The sequence below is a fragment of the Dreissena polymorpha genome, chromosome 1, assembly GCF_020536995.1.
Source record: "Dreissena polymorpha isolate Duluth1 chromosome 1, UMN_Dpol_1.0, whole genome shotgun sequence".
NCBI lineage: Eukaryota > Metazoa > Mollusca > Bivalvia > Myida > Dreissenidae > Dreissena > Dreissena polymorpha.
Genome location: NC_068355.1, coordinates 158,691,001 through 158,708,712, shown reverse-complemented (window position 1 = coordinate 158,708,712; position 17,712 = coordinate 158,691,001). Strand labels below are relative to the sequence as shown.

Here is a 17,712-nt window from a genome sequence, read left to right as displayed (position 1 = left end):
GGTTTTATGCTGTTTGCTCATAGATATTTCCAACTTGGCTCTGAGTGGGAAAGGATTAAAATACAAAGCATTAATTATTTGTCAGAAAAGTTTATAAGGAAGAAAGAGGAGAAAATTAAAACATTCATTCTTATGCACATTAAAACCTTGAATATTGGAATGGAACTCACATGGTAATACCGTAATTATTAGTCTTGCATTTTCAAAATATTCATAAATAAAGACTAAACAGAGAATTTGGGTCGTAGCTAGTACATACTTCAAACCACATTTGGACAAGGTTACAGCAAATCAGCTCTATTAAATTTAATTTTCTTAAAAAAAACCTATTTGTTGGCACTCTTTAGACCAATTTGGAGAACTGTCAATTGCCAATTTCCCATTGCTAACAATCAGCGGAATGACTCTTCCACGTAACAGACATTAATTTCACCACAAACAGGTGTTGAAGATCAAAAGCTGCAAAAGTTAAAGAACACCTGTCTTAAGAAGTCTTTATTAGGGATAATTTTCCTAACTGCAAGGTTCTACAGAATTACGCAGACAAACAAATAAAAACCGCAGATTGTAAATTTGAAAATGTGCCATAAAAAGTTGAAAAAGGTTGAGTAATCGATGCAATTATCATTCGTTTTTTTATAGCAATAAATATAATAATGAATTATTACAGGTTTCTCTAAAAAGCAATTGGAAGCCTCTGGAAGGCAGCAATTATGCAAAAGTGAGTCGTTTAGGTGTACTATTCTTTTAAAATGAAAATTGCTTAAAATAGTGCAAATATTTGGCTACATTCCCAGGTCACTGGGGTACTTATACAGTTCATACATTTCCAGGTCACTGGGGTACTTATAAGTTCATACATTTCCCGGTCACTGGGGTATTTATACAGTTCATACATTTCCAGGTCACTGGGGTACTTATACAGTTCATACATTTCCAGGTCACTGGGGTACTTATGCAGTTCATAACAATTTACATTGCGCCTGACAAAAATTAAAGAAGTGTAAAGTACCCAAACTTTTGATTACTACAAAACACTTTGGAGATTGCATGAGCTACAATGCATGAGCTACAACTCTGAAAACCAATGGTTATTTATGGAAATATTTTGTCATCAAACAAAAATCTGCTTAACAACAAGAAAACAGCCAGTTGGAAGTCATTCTACATTTTAGACATGAACATTGTACATGTTTAAATGTCACCTTATAAATGTTCCGTGCAGTGTCAGCTACAAGAACTTCAAGTTTCATTGAATAAGATTTTATTCTATTCAAATGATATATATTTAACGGATTTAAAACTCCACTGTTGTACACATGTTTCCATCAACAACAGTTACAAATATTGCTCTTTTCTATCTCCTTACCATGAACATAGAACCAAATATCAACAAATAGCCCCAGACAGACTGTCAGTAACCATGCAGAGCATGTAACCCAAGATTAACTTATTAAATTATAGTGTAATTTGACGCCCAACTTAAACAATAGTCAATGATACAGGTAAACACTACATGAAGGAGGTACACCCCCACTAATATACATGATTCATAACAATGTATTCAAGAGTTAAAACAGAATCATGACATAAGGAGTTTCTGAGTAACATATGAAAGAAAGTTTGTTAACCACCTCATTGAAATAAAAGATAACCTTTATACTGCCTTATATGCCTTCAAGTATTGGATTTCATTACCTAAACTCTTTATGATCACCAACAGTGAAACAACTAAGCAAGGTGGGATTTTAAAGAATTAGAAGACATAAAGAGTAGCTGAAAAATGAACTTCGTATAAACTTGACCAAACGTGAGGTTGACAATGATGATACTGACACTGATGGTGATGATAATAATTCCACTGCATTGAAGGAAATTCCTTACTTGATATTTAGAATGGTTAAAAAGTAGAGGTATCGCATTTCTTGAATACATAATTATATAATTATCTTAGCACAATCACAATAACATAAAAATAAATATTTGGCCACATCAAGTATTAACCCAATCAATGCGGTCATTATTCTTACCTAATTTTAATATTGCCAATGTGAATCATGAGCAATAAAATATGCCCACAACAAACCCGTACACTATTTATACCCTATCATTAATCAATTTGCAAAAAAATCTCAAAATAAACAGAATGAAAATGATTTATCTTCTCCCATTAGCGTTTCATCTTACCTCCACAAATCAAAAGAACTTTCACAAAAAATATATAGTGGAGGACAAATACCTTTCCAATTACACATTATGCAAAACATTTATAAATAACTTATATTTACACACACTGATAATTAAAGGAAACAACGCCCACATAATGCTCAAGGATGTTAAACATTGGATCAGATAGTCTTGAGATTTTTTACCTCAAATATTTAAATGTATTTCAAAGGATTTATCTTCCACAATAGCTCACTGTGTTGATTTGAGAAATCCTTCTAATGTAAAATTTCTTTATTAATACTTTAGATATTAACTTGCCATTCACATTGATCTTTCTGGTTTGATTAGATTGCCCTTAGAATGATTTTCAAATGGCTGGATTAAACAATCTCAGGAATGTCAAACCTTGGGCACATGTTGTAAAATTATCTTTGATTGGAATGTAAATTATCACTTTAGATATCTGCACCTTTCATCCAAATTATACAACATTTGATTTGTAGGATACAATAATATACGTCATTTGGGGATTTACCAACTTAGTACTTAGTGTCCATGTAATAACAATTACCTATAGCATGCCAAAGATCATTTTTAATGAATATAAAAAATAATTTGGATAATTAATCTCTTTAAAACATATCTTAAATGTCACATGTTGTTACATTTCATTTTAGGGTCAATAATATTGTGATTGGAAAATGCAGTACCAAGTGTTGTTGAAGAAAGTTCATGCTTGTTTTCCACCCTTTTATGCATTATTTTGAACTATTTATTTGAATCTAGTATGAATAACTATCTCCAAGCATATTGGAAACAACAGAATTATTTTTTTTACAGATTTCTAACCATTGCATTTCCATTAATCTCCTAAACCAATAACTCTTCAATGAGCCTGTAATATTAAGTAATGTTACATTTATGCCCTCCACAAAATACCTGATTGATAAAACCTTAGATATCCGCCCTGTGAACATCAAAATGACTAATTTTTTACATAGCTGAGGGAATTAATTTAAATAGTGATTATGAAATAATAATATTACATCTAAAGACCAATTGTCAAAAGTAAATAGCTGGTAACTTAAATGTAATTTTGTGGTCAGCTACTGGTTAACTATCTGTATAATAATCTTCCTGCATGATAGTATTATGACTAAGGACATGACTTCGGGCTGAAATGTTTGACAATTGCCACGGTAATAATAGCCAATCAGAACAATCAATCTGATTTTTTTCTACCTTCAAGCTAAAGCGTGTTCCTATTTAACAGTCATGGCATATTTAAATACAAATATATCCTCATTTTTACTTCATTGTGATTCACCTATTCATGATCATTTCAGCAGATAATGATAGTAAGGTAATTGAAAGTTTTATTACCACATTTTTATTAATGAAATGTGTAGTTTTTTACGCTTTTTGATCTTTAATCATTTATCAAATGGAAAAAAGTAATAATTATTTTATTTTGAAATCAAACATATTACGTTAACTCATTAACATCTTAATGATGAAATATTCAAAGGATCACAAATGTTTATTAGATTTCCTATTGGAAGAAACTTATTGTCATTTTCTCATTAACATAGCCATCACTGACATTGGCGTTACTACTGACAAAGTGAATGAAATATTTGATCCCATTAATATAAAGGCCATCACATTTTAACGACAATCAGATTTCACGGTCTTAAACACAGAACATGGCTTGGTGACAATTCACCATCTGTACCAATTATAGGACCAATCAAAATCAATATCCAGACTATCCCATCATGCTTCAGTGAGCCTTAGGAATTCGTCTGCGGCTAGAAATCATTGATTTTTCAAACAATTTGAAAAGTGTTTGTTTTAAAGAGCCAATGTCACTTCATTTTGTGAAAGATGTTAACACTTAAGCATGACGTTATTTTACACCTGTTCACTTTAAACATTTAGGTAAAAACTCATAAAATGTCTTCATTAAGGAATATCAAAAAGAATAAAACTGTTAAATGAACATGGGAGAAATTTATAAGCATTTTGACTGGAACATACAATTTTGAAAAAGTTTTCATTTATTTATTAGAGCAAAATATTGATGAATGACCCATTCAAATGTGTTCATATTCAGGGTGTCAAATAAATTAAATAACAAATCATAATTATGATCTAATAAATCCTCACAAATATAAAACTGAGGAAAAAGTCTTAAAGGGGCCTTTTCACGTTTGGGTAAATTGACAAAATTGATAAAAGTTGCTTCAGATTCGCAAATGTTCATTTTAGTTATGATATTTGTGAGGAAACAGTAATACTGAACATTTACCATGCTCTAAAATAGCCATTATATGCATCTTTTGACGATTTAAAAACCCGAAAATTATAAAGCGTTGCAACGCGAAACAAATTAATAATTTGGAGAGTTCTGTTGTTGTCGTTATATTCTTTGAAACTACAAGGATTGCTTATACAAAGTATAAAATACATCTGGCATTGCATCCGGAAGGATGGCCGAGTGGTCTAAGTGGTAAACTTTTTACACCAGGACTCCAGGGGTCAGTGGTTTGAGCCCTTCAGAGGGTTACCTTTTTTTCTTTTTTAAATTTTATTCTTGATTTTAACTTGAGCTTTTTATATCTTATGTTTACATTTATCAATATTAAGCATTTTATGACAAACTTCAAAACATGCCAAAATCTGTGAAAAGGCCCCTTTAAGACTTATTTTTATTTTTTTATGTAAGAAACTGAAAGATATACAAAATAGGCGAATTGTGACATTTCAAACACAATTTTGAATATTACTTTGCTTCTATGTCTAGCCTGTCACAATAATCAACAGTAATAAAAACAAATAAAAAACAAATAAGAAATAGATGAAGATATTGCTTAATAAAACGGTAGATTTGTGTATGTAGCCCTGGCCAAAACAATACATGTATATGCCGCAGCATGTGGTTACATAGTAATATGAAAGTCTAGCCATAATTAATTCATAGACATTAACAGTCTTTAATAATTATTGCCATTAAGTGGTCTATAAACCTGTAAATAAATCAATTTCAGAAACTACATAACAGCTTAGGACACTAATTTCATTAATGAGTAACTTGACAACTGTTATTATTGCAACCAATAACGTTAGACATATTGCACGTCAAAAGTAGACATGTGGTTGCGTGACCCTGTCTAAACATTACTAAGTCTTACATCAGAAATTGAGATTTTAACAGATCTGCTTACAGAAAGTAATGTTGGTCAGAGTTGAAATAAATTATATCCTTTATAAACTGACTGAATTTATAGGTAGCCCCTTACTAGTGCAGATGAATCAAAAGCATGCATGCACTTGACCATGGGAGGATTTTATTTAACTATTCAGACATAGTGGGACCAAGCAAAGATGCAATCAGAATGGTTATTTCAAGTGTATTTTATATGCATCATGACCACAAAAATCATTAATTTGGAATGTACAAGTATGATAAAGTGTGCAAAATTACTAGGAACTGGTGTACCCTAAAAATAAAAAATATGGGGTTCTTTTAATAATAAGACAAATATTTCAATCATACCATTATTTCAATCACATAAATTATTAGCATTTATAACTATTAATATTTTTTAATTTCTATGATAAACATCATGAGTTGTATCTTTTAATTTGCTGTAGGTTTTATTTTTCAGAACAAAACACTTTCACCCAATTAATAATAAGCAGTCTGGCCAAATAAACACCTGCACAGCTATAATACATTCTTTTAGAAGTTGGTTTTAAAATGCGCTTCACACTTATGTCCCTGGTATTTAATCAATTATGAATGCCACTGCGGGTGTGATTTCAAATTGCTTTTAAGATGACCTGTTATTTTTTACACAATGTACAACCAAATTAAAGAGAATACCTAAACACTTAAGCTAAAACCTTAAAGGCACAGGATCCTTTAAAGATAAACTTAGTAAACAGATTTTGATTTTATTATCTTGATACTTTCGATAAGATAACAATTCTTATAAAAACATTAAATATGTGCTTATTGGGACAAAAATGTACTGATTGCCTTAACTGACTTGCTACTAAAAATAAAATGGAATTTAACCTTATAAAATACAAGCTTTCAATTTAATTAAAATAAATCGTGCATTCAACCCATGAGAATGCATACTATTACCAATTTATATAATGAGTGCTGTATACTGTTACTTCTAAGAAATAAAATACTGCATCAGAACTACAAAAAATAAATGTACATTCGTTCATTTCAATCCACCTGTTATTGTTTTTTACAACATCTACTTATAAAAAAAGCATTACATCTTAATGAGGACACAAACTGCGTAATAATTATGTTTAAAAAAATGTAATATTAAAAAGCATTATAAACTGTAAACATGTATTAAAACTGTGCAGGTTTTAGCTTATTTCCTAAAAAGAATGTATAATAATGAGCAATTAAGATTGTTTGATAGGCTGATGACAATCTTCAGTTAATTGCAATAAAATATAAATGACAGATTTGTATCTGAGCCTTAGCCATTCATCTAGCCTGTCTGTCTGCCCACTGTATCAGAAAAGTAACAAGTCAGTACAAAACCTTATGAAACAAACTATAGTCTGAATAACTTAACCAACAGTTTTGCATTCCAGACATGGTTCAGTTGGATGTAGCAGTTGTAATCATTGATTTTTGTCTGCATTATCTAAGCTTTGTTCTTTAAATTTGTATAGAGCTGTGGGGTGTATTATTGACCAATCCTTGAGTGGCTGCATAATTAGCTGTAAACCTGATGACTTGTTGTGGCCAGTATTACTGAGCAAAAACTGTAGCATGAAACTCAATGTTACCATGTGTCAGATAAGAACATAAACATCTTGTAACAGCTCGTTATTTAATTTTTTGCATTTTATGAACCATAAATTCATGAGAGAAGCATCATATGAATAATTATATGAGGCTCATCTATAGTTGGTAATGCACCTCTATCCAACAAGGCTAACAAAAGGATGCCAAAAATAAAATTGAATTTTAAATATTCAAGTTCATAAATGATGAATGGCCACTACAACTTCAGTAGTACGACTGGTTCACGTGTCACCGCTAGCTCACGTGTCACCAAATACAGTCATACACCATGATAGTACTGGTCAAGTATCCTGGATACAATTTCACAGGGGGTATATTTTGTTAAAAGTTTATCTGTAGGTCAAGACATCAGATCCCAACAGTATGTTTTGAGGTTGACAATGATGATCATTTTAATTGAAATTCCATACGCCAAGCATGAAATTTGAGAATTCATCAACACTGCAATGCCAACACTCTGACAAAAGGCAGATGATGTCTGCATTTGTAATGTAAGGCTGATTATCATATTTCAAGTAAATCAAATTAAAAGTAATTTATTTCATTTATCATAAGATAAAATGACAGCCTTTATACCATATAACTCCATTTAAAGCGACAGGAATGTTTTCATTACCTTTCACAATAGACCAGCGATAAGCTGCAGATCCCAAGGGATAAACGATGATATAATATCTTAGGCCAGCTTTAATAACCAGCACAACACTGCATACCAAGCATATCTTACATGAGATATGATAAAGATTGATATAATGTTGCTATAATATAAGGTTAATAAATTACCAAAGTCATTACCAATTTCAGGGTTTGTCATTAATGTGATTGTCAGGGTTCCTGCCTGTAAATAGGGGTCCCAAATACTCTTTGTTTTTTAATACTGTAAATCTGTTTTAAAGATGACTAAATGGAATACTGTTAGTGAATATATGTTAATTAAATATTTAAGAATATTTTATGCATTTTTTATTTCACCATTTTAGTTACATGTATTCACTTTTAATCAAAGTAGACTCATTGTTAAAATAAGAACACTATTTTGGTCTAATAGTATTTCAAGGAAACTGAAACAAATGTTTATTGTTAAATGTAAACCCAACACAAACATTCATATGGGGCTTGGGCCATGCCACAATTTCCGCCTAAACTGGATTTTTGCTAAGAAGAGACTCTCTGTATGTATACGAAAAATATAATAAAAGTGGAAAGTGTCGTCCATGATTAGCCAGTGCTGACTGCGCAGGCTAATCTGGGAAGATACTTTCACACATGCATTAAAACCCCTTTTCACAAAGCATGGCCAATATAATTTTTTTTAAGAAAACTAATAATATCAAAGCACAAAAAAAATATCCTCGACTGAGTAAACTTTGTGGCAACAAAATATAGTTGTACAGTTAAATGCATATCAATTAGGGGATAACAGCAGTGCTCAAGCTAAGATTTGAAAAAGGCAGGATGCTCTTTGTTAAAAGGGCAAGGTGCTCTTTTATTCATGCTTTAAATACCACCATTGATATTCAAATTTTTCAATAATTAATTATTTTAAACCTGGTCTAAGATAGCTATGGGGCGCAAAATTAATGATAGCATTTTATGACCACTCAAGGGGAAACTCGCTACTGTTTTGTTTGCAAAAATATGTAAAGCTTTTCACAAATTAAAATTTTTAAAGCAAAGAATTAAGCAGGATAAAATCCAATACTATCATTGATTAGCAGCATGAAATTAAAAAAATATAATAATTAAGTAGTAATAAAATATAAATTAAAAAAATATATATATACTATGTTCCAACATATGACCAATTATGCTCTGTCAGTATATCAAACAAACAGAATTGTTTACAACAGTATAACCAATATTACAGGCCACAATGGTGACATAAATATGGTGTCTGTCTTGCAAAGGGGAGGTCCAGAGTTTGATCCCTACTTGGATAGCGTTATCCAAGACACTAAATACTGGTTCTTTATATGAAACAGATTCAAGCGTGTCTTTATCAGCCAAAGCCTTTCGATGGAATCAAGGTAAAATAAATAAATTTTATCATGTCGATCACTTGCGGCATGTACATGTGTATACAATTTAAGTTTTAACTTCCAGTGAATAATCAGCAATACTAACCTGTTCGCACGTTGACCGCTCAACAGCAAGCTTCACTTTTCCATACGTGCCTTCCCCAAGTGTTCGTATGAGCTCGAATCTGTTCTTGAGGTTATGGCGATGCCCATGCACAATCAGCGGTCCATTGGGTGACTTTCTGCCTGGCAACATGAGCTCGCCTTGGAGCATCAAATCCATGCTTGCTACTGTCACTGGTATAGCCCCTTTCATTTCCACCTACCTATGGTAGGCTTTTGAAGTATTTTAAAATCAAAAACAGTTATTAAATGTTATATGTGTCAAAATGTCTAATATATGCTTTCTCACACTTTTCATACATTTATTGATTTAATTAAATAATTTATAACAAAAATAATTAAGCATAGTTAATCCACATTAGTTTATTGACCACCAAATGTCAAAAGCATGAAACTTCCATTTATGTATGCTTAATGTGAAACCAGATTGTACGTCCTATTTCTATGAAGCCTACAGTGGCAATGAATTTTTAAGCTTACAGCTTGTGATTTGGACTTAGGTGGGCGGAGCTTCCATGTACCAGACATGTCGACCCACTGGTGAAGTCGTGCAGAACTGCTGTGGATCTATTTCCGATCAGCTGTTGACGAAATGACAAATATATTAATGCGCATATGATAGTGTGAAGATTTTAAACAAATCTTGTCATGAATTGAAAGATGCTTACATGAACGATGTCATTTTCCATTTGTTATTCAGATTCTTTCAATTTTATCTATTTGCATGTTTAAATAAAATTCTTAAATTTATAAATGGGCCTATATTTTCCAATATTGTAAACTTGCAAAATTCGCCGGATATCACAACAACCAGGAAGAGACTGTAAATATTGCTAAATATATGTGAATTTTCACCCATAAAGTAATAAAAAGAAGGCTAACACAATGTCTACTAGACAACCGAAAAAAAATGAAAGATCACAGTTATTGTCCGACAACGAAAATGAAGCTATTTTCGCGGCTTTCGGATGGGGCTGTTCGGTAAGAGTTGATCACCAGTTATCCGTTAAAAGTTCTTCTTGTTAAAGGCAAAACGTGCCAAAAGCGATGTAAAAAAATGTGTCCCGCGAATCTCTTAGTTGTAATTGAATGCTTTGAGCTTTTATGAGTATAAACGTACAGCTCAAAGTTGACTTATTTTTCATGTAATAAAAAAGTGTCATGTATGTCTATTGAGTATTGTGAAAATACGGAGCTCAAGCAGTGGATTGACAGCACGATTTCCAGAGCGGTAGTCTGTCAGACACTCTAACCACGTCGCTAAATAGCTAGCCGAAAAGCCAGACCGTTGGAAGTGACCATTAATCACTACACTCCTCCCCCTCTTAATGTTTCACGCACAGGGATCGTAAGTTAAAAAATACTCTATTATACTATATACATATATACAAGGGATACAACTGTCAAATTTCCTGCACAACATCATGGTCTGAACAATAGCAAAAAAATCGCTTCCAAAAGCAATAATTACACCAAAAAAACTGTATAACAACAGCTCAGACATTTATCTATCAGATAACAACTATTTTTATAGCAGTAAAAGTGTTCATAGTTGTGTTTGAAACAAAAGTTTCATGAAAAACGGTAAAATTTTCGAAATGCGACACAGGTGTGCACACCCACTTTGACACATTTTGTTTCATAATTTAATAATTACAGAGAATTTGAGCAAATTTTACCTTGTTTTATTATCCATAGACACTTTATTAATCAAAGTAGACACCTTCCATAATTGCATGTAACTGCATACAGTACAGCCAAAGCGGCACAAACATAATCCGCGGCTACGCCACGGCCAGATTATTAGTCCGCGGCGGCCGAATCGTGTGATCACGCGGCGTATCGCCGTGGCACTCGGCATCGATCCGCGCAACGATGCCGAGTCTGTATTAACCACGCGTACTTTCGCGGAGTAAATCCGCCGCATACGTACGCGGCGGATCGAGTGAAAAGATATCCACCTACATGTACATACATGTATGTGTAGCGTATAATTAATTACGCGCAACTGTTTATGTTTCGTTCGATTATCATTATTAAATTTGTAATCCGAAACACACTTCCGAATTTTAATGCTAACGCGTCCTTTGGCAAATTCTAGCGTCAAATAAACAGTGCTAAAATATCCTTTGTTTCATAAAAAGCGCGCGAAAATTATGCAGACATGTAGAACGTCGTTTGGAAAGTTTGGGTGTATTTTGTGTTGTATAAATACATGAACATCACGTCAGGCGTAAATCGCGTGTTAAGTGGAGAAAAAAAAACGCCCCGATTATACGTTATTTCATCATCTCTATAAATAGTAACAAATGCCAAAATGTATTTGATACTTAAGGAAATATCGAGAATGTTTGTGTATCGTAAATATTAACCAGCATTTGCTTTAAAACTGGAATATACGGGATTATCGGGTAATTAGTAGGGATATTAACTGTATAATATGAACAAGATAAAACGTGTTTATATACGCATATTCAAACAATAGTTATAATAAGCTGATAATTAACAAAACTACAAATACGTCGTCACCGTCTTGATTATTGATGTGGCTTCAAACTGCTAATTTTCTCAGCTAAAATATAATAGCGGAATCAACATGCAATTAATTTATAAATCCACCATATGCTGGAGCCTTGACCACTTGTATGTGCGAAAACATAATAACGTGACCTTGTTTATGTGTGAAATACATACGCTACGGGCGGGAAACAAACTTAATAATTGGCCAGACACATTAACCATGCTTACATGTATATGCTAATCCAATCCGCGCACAATAAATTTATTATGATTTTAATTATTATTATAATTGTTATTTCAAAATTTGTTAACTACATGTAACTAATAATTAAAAAAAATAAATATTTCATGATCGCATCGACTCGGCATCATGTCGCGGACCGCGGCATGCCTCGGCGGACAGATGCGAAGTTTCGCGGCGAAATGCGACTTGCCGCCGCATACTGACGCGGCTTCAACGACTGACGCGGCATCGACTCGTTTCGCCTTGCCGCCGCGGATCGCGAAATACGTTTGTTCCGCTTTGGCTGTACTGTATATGTAAAACACCGTAAATATTAAATTTGTTTACATTTCTACTATCTTCAAGGATTTGTATGCAATTTGTCAGGTAATGTTACGTGGAACGTGAATCGCTGGATTTATTACTGCAGTGGAATTTCAACCAATCAAATCGCATGTTAGAAATACATGTGAACTATCCAAAATGAAAGTAAAACATTGTCATTGTGAAATTGAAGCAGATTGATGTGAATTTCTAGCAAAATATGCTCACTAAATATTTATTATGTTCTATTTTACTATGAAAAAAAACTATCCAAGGAATATGTACCAACGAAAGAGCTTTATAACAAAGGAATACGAAAGTTACTTCTAGAATTCTCAGTTTTCAGCTGTGCACACCTGTGTCCAAGTAAGGATTTTTGAGCATTTTGAATGAAACTTTCTCTCTTAGTTCAATGAAAAGCTTGTACTTTATTGCCAATTGTATTATTTTCTGAAAGATAAATGTCTTGGCTGTTGTAATACAGTTTAATTGGTGTATTTATTGCGTTTGGAGGCAATTTTTCGCTATTGTTTACACCATGGTTGTGTGCAGGAATTTTCACAGTTGTATCCCTAGTATATATATGTAGTATAATAGAATATTTTTACTTAACAGTCCCTATGGTTTCACGGCCCAGACACTTTTGCTATAAGTGTCGACCACTACACAAGTGGCTCCCTGAAATCATTACACAAAGGTCAGACCCATTTGCATGTTCTTAGTTTGTGTTTGCCTTGTCACCATTATTTACACTCTTTTTCCGTCCTATGCCACGGGTCCGAATATTGGCCCCATTCCCAATGCAAATCTGGTTGTTTTTTTCCCAATTGAAAAAAAAATTCCAAATTCCAAAAAAAAAAATATATAATTTTTTTAACCTTTTAATGTATAAGTTATCATGATTCAGTGTAGAAAATAGAAAAATATTGCATAATTAAATTATCTGTTGCCTTGAATTTGTTTTAAAAACAGTAAAATATGTTAAATTGATTATTTAAGACTTTCCTTATTTTCCCCAAAATCCGGCGTTTAGTGTGATTTTTTCCCCTCAAAAAAGGCCAGGCCCTTTCCCCAAAATCAGATAAAAAACTGCACTTATCACACATGTTCCTAATATTTTGTAAAATTTTAATAATATGTTATCAAAATAGTCCTTATTTACCAGTTAACGGCTTCTGTGAAATAAAAGATAAACACTATTTACATGCGATTGCTTTTCCCAATTCAGCCAGTTTTGCGAATATTTTTTACCTAAAATGGGTTTTTTCCTGAAGGGAAATTCCCAAAATTCCAGTGTGGCGTTTTCCCAAAATGGATTGGAAAAGGCCTGATTTATAAAATATGAAGCTCAAGCGTGGGATTGATTCCATGATCTCCATAGTGGTACTATAGTCAGACATTTTAACTGCATAGCTAAAAAGCAAACCCAACAGCAAGGCTGTTAGAAATGACCATTAATCACTAAATGTCTATAAGATCCAGTTAAATCAACCTAATGGTAACAAACACAGTATACTTTGAGTACTGCGTATCGGTGGGAATGACGTATCGATGTAATCCGAAACACGCCAGATGTCTACTGCATAACTAATTAGTTCCGGTGCCGATAGTTTACAAGTTTTTTCTCTCAAAATAATAAGCAAAAATACCCGGTAAATTGCTTATCTACAGGTTAGTAGGTTCTCTTAACAAAATACAATGTCATTCCAAAATTTTGCCGAGATAAAATGTCCCATCATATTAAAATGTCTCATCATATCATAAGCTTATGGTTTAAACATAAAATATAAATAAACTTATTAATCAACAGAAAGCTGTAAAATAACAGCCTTAATACTTTTTTTTATTTATTGTCAAGTTTCTTTTCATGGTTGTTTATTCAACATACGACTTTTGCAACTGGCCATATTTGGTAGGGAGATGACAATATTATCTGTAAATTAAGTAAAACAGTGACTGTGGATTAAAGGCATCGGTTTATTTATGAAAATGAATATACAGTCCAACCCCTCTTCAGCAGCCAGTCAAGGGAAACAGCCAAATTGGCTGCTTAAGCGGAATGGCCTCTTTAGAGGGGGTTGGGTCATAGGGAGTCTGGAGTTGATGAGTGCATAGCCAACTTTTAAATTTTTGTATAAACAAAATGGTAAATATGTGTACATGTACTAAACAATGTATAGACTTAAAATAATTTTATTTCTTCTTTTCTAAAACCAGCTATAAGACAACATTTTCATTCAAAAAAATATTCTATTCATCTTTCTAATCATCATCAATATCATCATCATCAGAATCAAGTCAATGAAAAAGAATCATTCTCATGATTCATTGTTTACACAATGCGCGTTGTATGGCCCCAATGTACTTAAGATGGGAACAGTTGTGAATCAGTTGTGCGTGAATAACTCCCGTGTCACTATAAATCGATAATTTAATCGGTTTATTGCAGTTTTATGGCTTTGAATACCTACCGCACGAATTGGTCCCGACAGTGATCTCCTTCACGATAAAATCGTGGCCAGTTACTTAAGAGACTGATAATAGCAACGGGGTGTAATCCTCCTGGTAATCGTGCTTTTCATGCATAATATTATAAAAACATTTTTTCGCCGCGTAAAGGGTATTATCAAAATTAATATTGAAATCATTGTAAATATAAAACAAATATAAATGTTTTGTTTTATTCCCAAATGAGAATAAAAATTTGTAATCCGAAACACACTCCCGATTGTTTAATGTTAACGAGACGTTTACAAATTCTAGCATCGTGTATTTCCTTTGTCCCGACAAAAGCGCGCTAAAATTATGCACCAATGTACAATGTCACGCCATACCCTTGGTTTGAAAGCATGCGTGTATTGATTTTTGGATAAAAACTTTGTAGCACAGAGAACATGTAGATCAGTTGATTTCGGTTAAAAGTTTTGTTGTTTTTTTTAACTTTTAATTAGCCGATAATTGTCATAAATGTGTGCTTGAAATAGTATGAGCTACAAATAATAAATTATAAATTAAGAATCTCCTTTCCAGTAATAATAGCTGATATTCGCACGTGCGGAAACAAAAAGATCAAATGGTCAAATATATGCTTTTAACCCGATAACCCGATAATCCGCCGCTAATTAATTGCAATTTGCAAACTGGCTGTCAAAATGTTTATCACACATCACGCTTCAATACTGCAGAGCCTAAACCGCAGACTGGAAGTACGTATCGATTTTTTCGCCGTTGCGTCTGTGTAATTTTGCCAATGTACATGACTGACTTACTTGCACGTGACCACTCATATGGGGGGAATTAAACATTTGGGATGCAAAATTGCTGGCCGCTGGCCGGAGAAACGGGGTTACCGCTTAAGAGGGGTGCATTATAGTGTTTATCGACGGTCGCGGCACAGACTGGCCGCCTACACGGGGTGGCCGGCGATGAAGGGTGACTTGAAGTAGGGGTTGGACTGTATATGATTTTGTCCTTCCTTATTACCAATGGCTCCACTCATCCGAACTGTCATTAAACAATGTTATCTCAGATATGAGTGATCTAAATATTGATTGGCAGAGCTAGCATGTGCACTGGTAATGAAACAAATAGAAATCAGTTCGGGTAAGATACATGTTCAAATGTAGCTGATTTTTATTACAACCAATTTACCAAATGTTAGTATTTTCGCAAATGAGATTTTCTTTAAGCCTAATTTTCAATATTTTTGCAAATGGCTGATACTGCAAGCAAGGGGTGTGATTTTTTCTCCTTTCAGTTAATTCCTCCCTCTCAAATCTAGACTTATTTTACAAAAATGAATAGTTATAAATTTGCTGGATCTATGTACAAATGCAGGGCATTTTCTGAGGTAGGTCTTAAATTACTACCCTGTGAAGCGAAAACATGAGCCCTGTGGTGGGGTATTGGCTAAAGAGTTTAGAGACTCCTCGAGAGTTTAACTCTTTCAGTGCTGGAACCGAATTTTGCAAACAGTTTGGATCCAGATGAGACGCCACAGAACGTGGCGTCTCATCAGGATCCAAACTGTTTGCTATTCTGATAGAATTCTTAAAAAAATCGAAGAAAATTCTAATTTTAGAAATTCAGCAGACAACATTTTAGCAGACGACAAATTTCCCAGCATGCAAAGGGTTAATCTTAATTATTTTTACATTCCCAAATACCAATGAGCAGTAGACTGGTAGGGTGATCCACATGTGTAGGCTTGTAAATTAAGCAATTTTAGCGAACTTGCTAGTTGTGTTTTTTGCCATTTGGAATGAGTCCGGCTCCCCTTGAAAATAGAAATTATGGCATTAAAAATCACACATTTGGGACAAAATCAAGTAGTGAAATTACTAAAGTGGTAGTTAATTAAACATAAGAATTCCTATGTTATTCATTTTAAACTGTTAGTACAAAAATGTGCATGGATTTACGGAGAAATGACACATGGCGTGCAAACAAGTAATTGGATGTGTTGCTTATGTAGAATTCAGACAATATGGTGAGAAATAAACAATCAAAGTTTTGTATAATTGGCTATAATGACCTACTTAACCCTTTTTCACTTAAAAGCAAAGTGAAAATGGCTATGAGCAAACAGTATAAACCAGAATAGCCTGCAAGTTACTCACAGTCTGTTCAGGTTTTATGCTGTTTGCTGCTCATCAGTATCTAAGGTTTGGAAATGAAGCCTTAACTTGAATCTAGTATTAATAAAGAAAGGTATTAAATTAAATATAACTTTCTATGGGACTACAAATATGTGAAAATACGTTTCTTAGTGGTAAAGGATTAAAAAAAAATTCATATGACAAGTCCATAGAGACAGGAGGGCAGAGCCACACAGAAGCAGGGTGCAGCCCCTTTTATTTCCCTCTAGATCTTTCCACACTACAGATACATTTGAATCAATATTTTGGCCGTGCTCTGAAAAAGGGGTTTCATTTATTAGCCTGTGCGACACTTTCTACTTTTATGATAATTTTCGTTTAAAGAAAGTCTCTTCTTAGCAAAAATTCAGTTTAGGCGCACATGCATTAAACCCCCTTCATAGAGCATGGCTCATTTATTTTTGAGGAAAATTATCAAAAACAAAATTATAAAGATCATTTAATAAAAATAACACCAGAAATTTTAAATAAACCATATAAGCAATATCATTGAAACTTTTTCGCTTGTATTGTTTTAGCAAAGTATGATTTTGTTTGCATTTAGTTCCTGTTAGATTTTAAAGCTCATCACATGCATGGCTGTTATATATAGATTCAAATGTTGCTTGAGATTGAAATACTTCCCTATTTTGGTTTTGAAAATGTCTTCCATGAGGCTGAATAACTGTGTACATTTAAACAGAAGTCTCATTTAAAAGCATTTTAGATAATATTTTTTCTTTTCTTTCTTATGCTACATAGATATCAAGACACATTAAGTTTAAGTAGTGTTTAAAGATGGTTGCGTTTTGGCAGCTTTTTAAATAGTTCAAATTCATAAATTGTAAA

General features: G+C 33.1%; 2 protein-coding genes across 4 annotated transcripts in view; one reads left to right on the top strand and one right to left on the bottom strand.

The window, feature by feature from the left end:
* LOC127858012 (NUAK family SNF1-like kinase 1) overlaps nucleotides 1-9,754 on the bottom strand; it is a 40,267-nt gene extending 30,513 nt beyond the window's left edge. Inside the window, exons 1-2 of one of the 2 annotated variants that reach the window (XM_052394860.1) lie at nucleotides 9,640-9,754; nucleotides 9,143-9,372 (exon numbers count right to left, since the gene is read on the bottom strand). In XM_052394860.1, coding sequence (XP_052250820.1) covers nucleotides 9,143-9,352 — 210 coding nt within the window. In that variant the 5' untranslated portion in view covers nucleotides 9,353-9,372; nucleotides 9,640-9,754. The other variant, XM_052394852.1, reaches the window with a different exon arrangement.
* Nucleotides 9,755-9,933: 179 nt separating this feature from the next.
* Nucleotides 9,934-17,712, top strand: part of LOC127858033 (actin nucleation-promoting factor WASL-like) — a 43,035-nt gene continuing 35,256 nt past the window's right edge. The window contains exon 1 of one of the 2 annotated variants that reach the window (XM_052394880.1): nucleotides 9,934-10,140. In XM_052394880.1, coding sequence (XP_052250840.1) covers nucleotides 10,045-10,140 — 96 coding nt within the window. In that variant the 5' untranslated portion in view covers nucleotides 9,934-10,044. The remainder of the gene's footprint in view (nucleotides 10,141-17,712) is intronic. The other variant, XM_052394891.1, reaches the window with a different exon arrangement.